This window comes from Cygnus olor, chromosome Z (assembly GCF_009769625.2).
Source record: "Cygnus olor isolate bCygOlo1 chromosome Z, bCygOlo1.pri.v2, whole genome shotgun sequence".
NCBI lineage: Eukaryota > Metazoa > Chordata > Aves > Anseriformes > Anatidae > Cygnus > Cygnus olor.
The window spans coordinates 52,871,578-52,883,780 of NC_049198.1; the positions used below are offsets into that span (position 1 = coordinate 52,871,578).

Consider the following 12,203-nt stretch of genomic DNA (forward strand, 5'->3'; position numbering starts at 1 on the left):
TTTAAAGAGGATTTTGTTATTATGGAGCTTCTTATAAATGATCAGTCAGAGGCTGTCTGCTCTTTGTTGTATATATATTTACAATATATATAAAACATAAACATTACGTACTATATATTAATCTTATAATAAATTTATATATATATATATTACACCTCTGCTATAGAGGTACTCAAGATAGAAAATAATTTGCCTGCCTTTCTGGCCCTATCTCTATAGCATGCACAATTACACTGACATGTTTTGAAACCCACCTGAGAACCAGCTTCTGTTTCTCCCACTTCCCCCAGCAGCAGGCTCCCCCCACCACCTCTCTCCTCTTCTGCTAACCAGAAACACTCTTCTAGTTCCTGACTCAAGTATGTTCATGGCCAATTTATTCCCATTATCCTTTTACCAATATTGTCCTTCACCTTAAGTAGCTCTTCCTTCAGTGCAGTGTTTACCTCTCTCATGTATTCAGAGAGAGCAGTTGTGTCCCCTCTTAACCTTTTTCTTCAGCATTTTAATGCATCTCCATGAAATTATAAATTTCCTCTTTCATGTTCCTTTTAATCTATCACTGTGCAGCTTGGCTGACATGGAACAGGAACAGCTGATGTTTAAACTGTGCAGTAAGAAAAATACATAGGGGAAAGTTACATCTGTCACATGAAGAGGGCTTTAAATATAAAGAATGCAGGAGGGGGAAAAAAAAAAAAAAAAAAAGGAAGAGAGAGAGACTTGTCTGTCTCTAAGGGAAGACAGGGTTTTTTTTTCCAAACACTCTCACAGGCAGTTTTATACCCAGTTAGAACTGTGCACAGAAGCAGCTAGGTTGATGTGCTGGCAGTTACCAAGACCTGTGAATAGCTTCTTCTTCTCATCATCATTTTTTAAGAAAATAATATTTTATTTAATGAAAAAATAAATCTGAATGAAAGTACAAAGAGAAATTGGTTCATTCACAAAACATTTCACTCAGTAAGACTCACTCATGGATTTCTTCTTTGTCCTTTATTGAGGAAACTAACAATAACTCAAAACCAGCACTAACTTCTGCTGTTCTTTTGGACTGCTTTATTTGCCTGTTTCATCAAAAATTTGAGGGCTTAAACCAAAATCCCAGACCAAATGCTTTGAATTCAAAGTCAACTTGCCACCCTACACCTGAGCATCACTAGGAATTTCTCAGCCCTCCAGAGACAGCAGGGCAGTCTCAACCTGCAATAGTACAACAGTTGGACAACAGTTCTTGCAATGCTGCATCTGATGTATAACTGGGGGGGAAGCAAAGAAGTTGATAGCGATGTAGCTGACTGGGGAAGGCTAGTTTTAAAAGAGCATGAAACAGACTGGATGAAACTCTGCTATTTCCAAAGGCAAAAAGAAAATTGCCATGAATTCTTATAAGATGCCTAGGTCCTAAAAATTAACGCTGCTATCGCCATCAAATGCCACGGGCTGTTTTTCTCTTGGTACTGGTGTCAGGGAAGAGTGGTACATGTACACTTAACTCCAGTATAAAATAAAGGGCTGTCACAGATTAAAAACACAGTTGTTTGGATATCATGTCTTAGTCTCACAGTCTTTCAAGTTTGTTCTGAGTGTTTCTCTCCTTGATTGCTGAGAAAATACAAACTGTGTATTTAAAAGCTTTTCATTAAAAAAAATGTTTTAGTAAAACCCTTCCAAAGTCCTCTTGCAAATTAAAATTCACCTGCATTTTCAAGGAATTTAGCAGACACACATACTTAGGACAGGTACTGGAACAGAGACCAAGCAGTCCCACAGCTTCTGCCCCTTCAGGAAGCATGCAAAAGGTCTCACAACAGATGCAATAAAATTGTGGAAAGGAGTCAGAATGAACAATGAAGTTTCACTGCAAATACCAAGTCAAGTCCACTGAGTCTGCAAGTTCCATTCTGCCAAGAACCAATAAATGGAGGAAGGATTGGCAGAACAACATAGGATGCTATCACCTTCCCACGAAAAGAAGGACAGTCCTCAGGTGCCTGTGTCACACTTGTCCCTGTCCTGCTCTAGGGATAATGGAGCCTCATGCTGCTTCCTATGCAGAGGAGCTGGGAGAATCACCACCTAAACCAGAGAGCGAGTGACTTTCCCAAGGACACACTGGGTTCTCCTACAGATGAGGCCAGCAGTTGAGACAACCAGCTCACACGCAGTTACCTTAAACACAAGGTTCAAGGTTCAATCTTCTTTTCCGCTGGTCAACCTTGCCTGGGTTCACTGTCAGAAAAGAAGAGGTGAATCCAGGGATACAGAGACACAGACAGTTCAGCTATCTGACAGCTTAAGCAGTGACACAAATTTCTTTTGCACACCTTTCCCTTTAATTGGTGTCTGCCTTCCCCTTCATTGCTCCCATTCTCCCAGGAGGCAAGAGCCACCAAAACAGCTCCACCATTACAGACTGGGCTCTGTGCTGGGTCTGGCTGGGATGGAGTTAACTTTCCCTGCAGCAGCCCATACAGTGCTGTGCTCTGCACCTGTAGCTAGAACAGCACGGGTATCGCACCAGTGTGCCGTCTATCACTGAGCAGTGCTGGCACAGCACCAAGACTCCCTCCAAACCCCCCAGAGTCATCAGGCTGGGGGTGGGCAAAAAGTGAGAAAGGAACATCACCAGGGCGGCTGACCTAAACCAACCAAAAGGCATATTCCATACAGTGCATTGTCACATTCAGCAATAAAAGGTGGGAAAGAGAAGGGAGGGCTCTCCTTATGAATACGTCTATCCCCCCAAACAACTACTACACATATTGAGGCCCTGCTTCCCAGGATGTGGCTGAGCATTGCTTGCTGACGGGGAGTAGAGAATAATTGTTTTCTCACTCTTTGCTTCCACACAGCCTTCACTTGTTTTTTGTCTTTCTTTTTCCTTTAATTAAATTATCCTTATCTCAACCCATAAGCCTTTTTTTCCATCACATTTTCTCCCTGCCCCTCTTCCTTTGAGGAGGGGGATTGAGAGAGTGGTGCGGCAGAGTTTATTTGGCCTTCGATGTGAAAGCACCACATTGTTTTCTTCACTTCCTTCCTTATTTTCCACAGAAGGTATTGCACAGCCCTTTCAATCCCGAATTCCTGTTGATGTCGCACGTTTGACATTCCTGCAAGGTCAGTATCACTGCAAAAAAGCTGCAAGATTCAAGTCATGCTGCAAAATCATAAGTAGCTGATAAGCAGCTTCACTCTTGTACGTAATGACAAATGCAAATTTCAGTAAGACGCACATCAGAAGTCAGATTAAGCTTACTTGATGTATTAATGCATTTCTACAGTGACATTGTCCAACCGATTTGAATCAGCTCATTTAAAACTGCACAAAAAAAAAATCAATTATTGAATTGCACAGTGTGATCATCGATTTGCTCCTAGTAGAGAGACACACGATTTGCTTAAACTGTTTTGTCTCTAATATGCACGGTGATTCATACCAGTGACAGGAGTGCTACCAGTAACCTCCACCATGCCAGCAATTGCAGCTGTTACCCTCTAGCAAACAACATGGTTGTCCACTCAGCAACCTGTGGAAATTCTCAGCCTTCTCAGCAAAGCCCTGCGTCCTTCGAGACACACACACCCGTCACTAATGCCAATCTGCAAGAAGCAGAACTAACCAAAGCCACAACTTAGCAACCAAGCTGTAGCAGAGAGAGAATAAGACGGCAGCCAACACAGTTCTCAAAGCCACAACTTAGCAAATGCTTAAGGTTTTGTGTAGCCTTGACCGAGCACTTGATCCCAGCGCATGTAACGAGCAATGCAGAGTTGCAGCCTCCCAGTGAGAAGTGTTCAAGGCAGAGAGCTCTCTGCCTTACCACTGGAAGAGAAGAGTTAGAGTGCTCAGAAAAGCCTCAGCGTGCTTCATCTGCAGCTGCTGGAAGTGAAAGCAGAAATTTCAGCTGCATACAGGGACTAACATCCCAGAGCCACCACTCTAAGAACTATATCCCTTCCCTAAATGCCTGAAAAGCTGTTGGATCCCCATCCTGGAGACTGCTAGAACCTGTATCTGAACTTTCCACTACCCATGGGCCATAGGCAAACTGATGGCTTATGTTTTCAGAGTCCCATTGTTACCAGAACAGTTTGAGTAAATGTCATGCATCATGCACTAGACTCCTGCCCAGCTCCACATCTGCTGCTGCAGATGTTTCCTATGCAGCACAGTCCAAAAATTCAGCACTGACAATTTCAGTTTGTGCCAAAAGGATGCAGTCGGTAAGAAAGACCCGTGCTCCTCTGGCCTGCATAATAGCCAACTTTCGTTATGAAAGATATATAAAAAAGAAAAGCCAGAAAGATTCAGGTATATGGCAATAGATGTTTACATGAAAAGTATGCAGCACTTCCTTCAAAGGGGACAAGAATCAAGAAGCGTCTTCTGTTCTGTCATAACCAAATCCTGGATAAACTCTTTAATGCATGTGAAGTTTCCTCATTTCTCCCTCTCTTCCCTCTCTGTGAGAGAAAGATTCTTGCTCATCCATGTGACTCTACTCCAGGCAGGCTCTTGGCAAGAAAATGCTCAGCAGGACAAGTCTTAGTTAAGTTCTTCCTGCCATACCTCTACAAGCACCAGGCTGAAGGTTGCTAATTTCATGTAAGGGTACTAAACAAGCACGTTCTGTTCTCAGCTTACAAATGTGGCAAACAGATGTAAGATCAGAGCAGACAACACAGGTGAAAGCATGAAAACCAACAAACCCAACAGAGGCAAGCAAACAAAACAAAGCTTCCTGAAGAAAGGCATAAGAAGAAAGGACTTTGCCAGTGTTTCTCCTCCTGGTTTGGATCATGGATGGAGTAAGTCAGCTGGCCCTTATTTTATTAGTTGTTTCACTGGTATCACCTCCACAGTCAATGATCTGCTTCCTTGGAAAATGTCCTCCTCCTTGGCTTGAATGGGAATTCATGAAGAACAAACCAACATCTACAGGTTGCCATGGGAGAATTTGGCATCAAACAAATGAACAAGGAATATTCAGAGCTGCTGTAGATTAAAAGGCCTTGAACGGGTGCAGAACTTATGTTCGCTTTGTTTTTCTGAAGCGGAGACACCTACATAGGATTCTCCTTTCTACCCTCGTCTTGGCAACAGACATCACGATAGTGCTCAGCATAATCCAATTGCTTCAAGAAAATCTCTTCGCCAGCAGTATGCATTAAAAAAAAAAAAAAAGCCAATAAAACCATCCTTTCTGAAAAATGTATCCATCAGATATCAATGCTACCTCTTCATCTTCAAAATGTCATTAAAATGCACATACTCAAAGCATCAGACAAAGAAGAAAGGACCTAGAAGATACTGGATCATCAGCATAAACACGCTGCAGTCTGAGGTTGCAGCCTTCATCTTATCCCCTTACTCACTTAAGAATTTAGGAAGAAGTTATCTGAGAACAGAGGCAGATGGGCCCCCAACATTCACCAAAGGCTGCAGTGGGATAGAGGCCTCCTGCTTCACCTCTGAGATTCTCCAATCTATGATTTGGAAGCATCTGACCGCAAAATGAAATACCTCGTGTCACAAATTTCCAGGATTGTAGGCAATGAAGACCCCTGCAGCAATTACCTGCACTTCTTCTGGGCACTACAGCATACAGTTCTGCATTATGGTTTCAGCCCTGCTCCGGGACCTCACAAGCGGTGGAGCACAGCTAACCTGATGGATGAGGTCCCAGAGAAGGAAAGGATCAGCAGGGAACTGCAAATGTGAGAGATGAGGCTGAGCTGAGGAGGAGAAGGCAGAAACCACTGTGCCTGTTCCACACTCTGTGCCACAGTGGACAGGTCTGTGTTGCCTTTAACAGTGCTCTATCTTACTGACGTCTCCAGGACAAATCAAGGACTTAATCCGCACATCACAAACAAGTGAAGTGAGACAAATGCAGCAGCAAAACATGCACTTCATAAGCCACACAGAAGGCAGCTGCTAAGATGTTGTTAAACACTAGCACAGTTTCCATCCAGGCTTATCTGCCCTTCACACACACTCACATCTTCACTAACATAAGCTTAGCACAGGGTCTCCTCTTGCAGAGCTTATGGACATTGACTTAAATCCTATTATCTTCGGGAGGGTTTAAATCCCTGCCTACCTTCAAGAACAAGGGGATTCCCTCTGAACTGAGTTTTGTGTTATACCTAGCTGAACCAAAGCGGCAGCTGGGGGACAGAAAGGAGTTAGTCCCCTCTGCTGACACATTCCAGATGGCAATCTGGTTGCGTTTGTCTTCTGCCTACAGTATTTTAAGAATCCTTGTGAACAATTCTCCATTTCATCTTGATGGATAAAGAAGTGAATGCCAAGCAGCAGTCCTCACTCTAAGCTGCTGCCAATAAAACAGAAAATCATGCCCATAGTACAGCCCAGTGAATATCTAACCAGAAAACACAAGTCTGTTCTTCCTCCTGCATGGGGCTTGCAATGCGCAATGTATTCATGGGATTAGGGCAGCCTGAAGAAAGAATTTAGACAGTACCCTCTATATGAATCATTACATGAAGTAAGTTACATGAATAATACACGGGCTGACGTTAGGAAAAGTGATTATTTAAGACAGGCATCCCAGCTACACATTTCTCCTGTCTGGTGATAAAAGGAGCACATTAAAAGGGCCCTGCAGTACACCATTGTAAAGCAGCACAGGAGCTATTGTGGCTGTTCTGTAACATCCACATCTTCACTGCCTTCTGGCCTGCACAATGCCAGTTCCTGCCGTAAGAAATTCTCTCTTTCTCTTCAATCACATCGTGATCCCAGACATCTCAGACAAATCTGCTTCACCTCCCCATGGGCTTTCCCCTTCTCTTTTTCCATATGAAAATGCCTAAGTTCCTTGGCCCTCAAGTCTCCCAGTAAAAGGAAGGTAGCTAGCAGAGGTTCATGAAGGTTGGTGTCTCTTCTGCTTCAGCCCAGTTTCTCTGTTTGTCCATGCCACAGTGGCAGAGGAAGTGAGCCAGTGCAGTATGACTTGGGAGTCAGATGTTAATGTACCTCTTGCTTTCACACAAGCAATGCAGAGGTAAATGATGTCCAGTGAAAAACATCATGGCTAAGCTCTTCCAGGGACCATTTCAGGGGCTCCACTGCCAGCTTTTTCCTGGGAAGTCATACACCTTGCTCTACTAATCATGACGATAATCCTCCAGAGCTCTGACCTGGCTTGCAAAAGAGCGATCCTAGTGTAAAATGCAATAATGCAGTCATCCTGGTTGCATTCAGTGATCTGCCACAGGAACAGAAAAATGACCAGTTTACACTTAAGTCAATGCCTGCTGGTGTGGGAGGGCTCTGATCAGGGGCAGGGGTATAAAACACCCTTTTGCTGTCTCTGTCGCTTCTCTGGAAGAAGCAGCAGTGATTTTAAGCCCCCAGCTTTCCTCTTGCTGTTTTCCTCTTGTCATCCCACACAGCAAATCAGAATCATGACTGCATTTCAAATCTGTGGTGCCTGCACTGTCACACAAACAGTAAATGGGGGGACTTTTGACAAAGAGCGCTGAAATGTGCTGGGTAGAAAAAAAAAAGAAAGCCATAGAAACCAACTGGCCAAATAAGCTAATAATTTGCAGTGCATTTCCTGGACCACAGCCCCCACTACTGATGAAGGGGTCAGAGGTTTTACCTTGAAGAAGCCAGGAATATGCAAAGACACATCTCAATCCTGCCAACAGCCAGGCAAAGTCTCTGCTGCCAAGGCTAGCAGCAAAATCCCAGTGCTGGCAGCACAGCAGAGAGCTCTCCACTGCACAGAAACAGCAGGCTTCTGCAGACCCCCCTCTAACCACAACTCAGGGAAATAACACATTCTGTTTCAGCAATACAATAACCTGCCAAACTAATTTCACAAAACCCCAATCCTCTAGTCACACAGGCTCCTAAACAAAGCAGCCCTACACTACACAAGATAACTGCCTTTCCTTGCCTGCTAACTCATCTCACCCACCTATCAAAACACCTTCCTGCTTACTATACCCTATGACTGTCAAAACTCCGAGGAAAAGCAGATCTGATCATCAGATGCCATTAGAGACTGAGGAAACACCCTCAGAGATTGTTTCAAAGGCAGTGGGAAAACTCCCACAAGGAGTTTCCTCCTAAGGCCACTGTTTACTAATGAAGCGAAGTGTGAGACCTTCTCTTCCTCCAGAAGGGGAGTGAGGAGGTGCGAAAGCCCTGATGCTGTCCTTCCCGTACCTCCTCTGATCACTCCAGCAGGATGCAACCTCATCCCAAAGTCCTCACACGTTTCAGAGCTCTGCAAAGTACTGAATGGCAGCAAAAGGCTCTCCCTGCAAAAGCATCCCACCTGCAAGCAGGTGTCAGATCCAGGCTCTTAGCTTTGGCCTGAGACCCATTTTGGTGCTGGATGCTAGGGAGAGGAAATGCCATGCACTCGTGCTCACACAAGAAAACCCAGCTGGCCCCTAGCCTTTGCGAGGTGTCCCCAGGTGAGACAGTGGAAGAGTTAAGCAGTCATGGCTGCAGGTGGCCTGCGGGCAATACCTATAGCAGGCCTGACCCTCTGCAAATTGGAGCGGCCCTTACTGCCAAAATGACAACATTTCTTTTTCTTTCTTCCACGAATGCAAGAAGAGGCTTTGAAGATAAAATAAGAATTTTTGAAGAACAAAGCAAACAACAAACAAACAAAAAATAAATAAAAGCAACAACAACAACAAAAAAAAAACAAGCAAGCAGCAAAAAAAGTTCAGAGGTGTTCTGGGAAAAGACACGTAAAATTGAAATCGCACGGTCACAGTCTAATGAAAAAGCTTGCTAGCAGGTCACACAACGCATCCTGTCCAAAGCAAGCCTGTCACCCACCAGAGGCTGGGTGCTTTGCTCAGTTTGGGCATCTCTTTCTGGCTCTCAGAACTGGCAGACAAAAAGGGATCTGGCCCCATAATTAAGGAAATAAACTGTAACTGTTGGCCCTCAGATTGCTGTACCAATGCAGCCAGATTACAGTGCTTGCATCAGCTGGGGCTTGAACACCGTGTGGGAAACCAGTGTCCAAAAGCACTCTTACTTTCTACAATACATTTGCTTCAGGAGATACCGTTTTTCCTCTTCAGAACTATTTCCAATTTAAAAATAGGTCTCTGTTTAATGAATTACCACTTCCTGGTTTTTACCACTCTGCAGTCTTCTCCTTTATCAAGCAAGGGGCGAGCGCCAGGCACATTTTGCTAATCCAGTAGGTCATCTGGCAGAAGATCTAGTGCCCTGGGCAGCATCTTGTTTGAGACACTAGACACTCAGACTTCACCAACAGATGCTTTTTGGATTTGCCTTCTCAGCATCTCCTATTATAATGCAAATCCTGACCCTGGCGTGAAATAGTATGTTAGAATGAATGTCTGACCAGAGTAAATGCTGTTTAGCACAAGCACACACTGCTTCCAAGTCTGGCCAGTCACTACACCACAAGAAAAGGCATGCATCTCAGCTGTTACTCCTTTGCTGCAACCCTCCTCCCCCTGCCTTTAACTGCAGTCTCTAAGCAGTTATTTCCCCTTAGTGGATTGCCCGATCTCCAGCTGCACTGGCTAGATCTCCAGTTTTCAGGTACGTTCACTCCTGTGTAAGCAACCTCATTCACACTGTAGAGAACAGTGCAAAACCTGCTGTCCTCAAAACTATTTCTCCCTCAAAACAGGGACCAAAGAGTAATGAGGTGTAACACTGCTACCACAAGAACAGTTATCCTCTCACACAGGGTCTTACTTGCTGGGATAAAATACCAAGATACGAAGATACCTTTCTTCTCCAGTTTGCTCTTCCCATTCGAAACACCCCAATGAAAACCAGGGATGCTTGCTCTGTTCTTAACTACTCCCTTCATGAAAAAACACAGTTCTTTCCTTTCAAAGATGAAAAACATGTTTCCACACCACAGAAAACAGTTCTGCAGCAAATGTCCCTATCATGCGTTGAAAATGCATATGATATCAATAACACCATGCATGAAATATCCCCTCAGTCCCATGACTACAGTTTCACCAACGAAGGAAAATTAATGGAAGGTGCACACATCACAGCACAAACGAGAATGATCAGAACCACATCGTGGATCTCCTCGGACGCCAACCAGCTCCCAGTGGCAGCCTGTGTTCAGCATTGTCCCAGTGACAGTCTTGCTCTGGCTGAGCGTTCAGGCTGAGCAGCCCAGGAAGGCAGCACAACTGCGGCACAATTCTCTCCCCCACGCGGCCGCCTTGCCGACTTCCCACCACCAGGTGAAAATAATTCATCGCACATGTGAGGAAACACATCGAAACCGTCATAGAGGTCTGCCACAGATCTACATAGGTTGTGAGGGAATACTTTATTATTGTTCCCCTGCTTATTGCAGCAATAATATTAATCAAAAAAAAAACCTTCTCCAAATACCAGGCACAAAAATTCCCTGCCCTGGCCATTCTTTGTTCAAGGTCTGGCCAAGGTCTGGAAGGAGTTTGGGAAGGGGGCTCCCCCACACACAACTTGCTACTCTTTCTTTGGGTTTCCTCCAGCTAAGCCTGTCTGCAGCCCTTGTAATAACTGCCTCGGTGGGCAGGGAGAAGCAAAGCAGGACCTGTGCACCGTGCATGCGGCCAGCAGGTAGGGGCCAGCTCAGGCGTGACCCAGGACCTGCACATCTGGTGCGGGAGGCCTCCCCCATGGCATGGGGCTTTAGTCTCTGCTTGCTGCTGCCCTCTCCTGCCCAGATTCTTCACACACTTGGCTCTGGGATCATGAATCAGTGGCTGGCATGCTCCTCTGCGGTTCCCAAACACCTCTCCCAGCTGCGGGCCCTGCCAGGGGCTCTCAGCAGCCTGTCCCCTGTCTTGGTGAGTGGGAAAAGGGGGGACGCGAGGCCCCCCGCGTGCCAACCACACTTACCTCCTAAGGCTTGTTTCATGACAAAATCCATGGCGATGGCTTGGGGGTGCCGCCCAGCTTCACACCTCGCATGCACAGAGGCCGGGGCTCCGCGGAGGGCAGCCTGCAGGGAGGCACAGACACGAGAGGCTCGGTGCCCCCGGGAGGAGGACAGGCAGCCTCCCGGCCCTCCCCAACCCCTCTCCCGCAGCTCTCCTCCCCTCCACAAGTTTCCAGCCCCGGCCCCGCGGGACGAGGCAGCCCCGGCCCCGGGGGTAAAGCCGAGGGGGCGGCGGCGAGCCCGGGGGCGCAGTGCCGGTGTCGCCCCCCGCAGCCGGGCAGCAAGGCGTGAAAGCAGCCCTGAACTTTCTCCCTCGCCGCCTCGGTGCCGGAGGGGGCGTTTGAAGGTGAAGCGCTCCGCAAGTGCCCGGCAGGGCGAGCGGGGGCAGGCGGGCGGCGCGGGGGCATCCCGGCGGCCGGCAGGGCGAGCCAGGGCTCGGGGCGAGCTGCCCGTGTGCCCCCGGGGGACACCGCCACCGCCATCCCCACCGTGCCGGCGCCGTGCCAGCGACCGGGCTCCATCCCTCCCGGGGAGAGCATCCCCTCCGCGCAGCCTGCTGCCTCCCTCTGCTGGCACCGGCCGCGGGGAGCTCGGCTGCCGCCCCCAGACCCGCACCGGGCACCGGGCGAGCCTCGGGGCTGCTCGCCGGGAACCCGGAGTCGCCCTGCCCGCTCCCCTCCTCTCCGCGCTGCCCTCCCGGCACGGCCCGGCACGGCTCGGCACGGCACGGTACCTCGCTCGGCGGCGGGTGTGCGGTGCTGTGCGGTGCCGTGCGGTGCTGTGCCGGCGGCAGGTGCCCGCGGGCTGCCGGGGAAGTTGCGGGCGCGGGGCTGGAGGGGGAAAAGAGGGGACGAGTGCGGAGCTTCTCCCTACTTTTCCCCCGCGCTCCTCTTTTTATCACGGGATTTCCGGACCATCCCACCGACACGGTCCCTCCTTCCTCCTCCCCCCGCTGCCGGAGCCGGGCTCTCGCCCTCCCCCTGCCTCCGGCTCGCCCGCCCCTTCCCTGCGCCGCCCTCGCCCCTCGGTGCCCGCCGCCGAGCGGGTCCGTGCCCGGCCCCGGAGGGGTGCGTGTCCCCGGCCGCCCGCAGGAGCCAGGCATCCTCGCCGCTTCGCCCGGCGGCGGTGGGGATCGGCCCGCTGGTGTATTTTGACGCTGCTGCCTCGCATCGCCTCGGGAGCCGGTGTGAGCGCGGTGGTGTCCCGGGGGAGATCTCGGCAAAAACGCCCTCCTGCGAAAGGGGGAAGGTGGCGGAGCAA

The 12,203-nt window shown here is 48.2% G+C and overlaps 1 protein-coding gene across 1 annotated transcript in view; it reads right to left on the reverse strand.

The window, feature by feature from the left end:
* The window catches only part of CPLX1 (complexin 1), a 125,609-nt gene extending 113,768 nt beyond the window's left edge, over positions 1-11,841 (reverse strand). The window contains exons 1-2 of the mRNA XM_040541393.1: positions 11,677-11,841; positions 10,904-11,006 (exon numbers count right to left, since the gene is read on the reverse strand). Of these exons, the coding sequence (XP_040397327.1) occupies positions 10,904-10,934 (31 nt within the window). The 5' untranslated portion in view covers positions 10,935-11,006; positions 11,677-11,841. The remainder of the gene's footprint in view (positions 1-10,903; positions 11,007-11,676) is intronic.
* Positions 11,842-12,203: the final 362 nt, after the last annotated feature.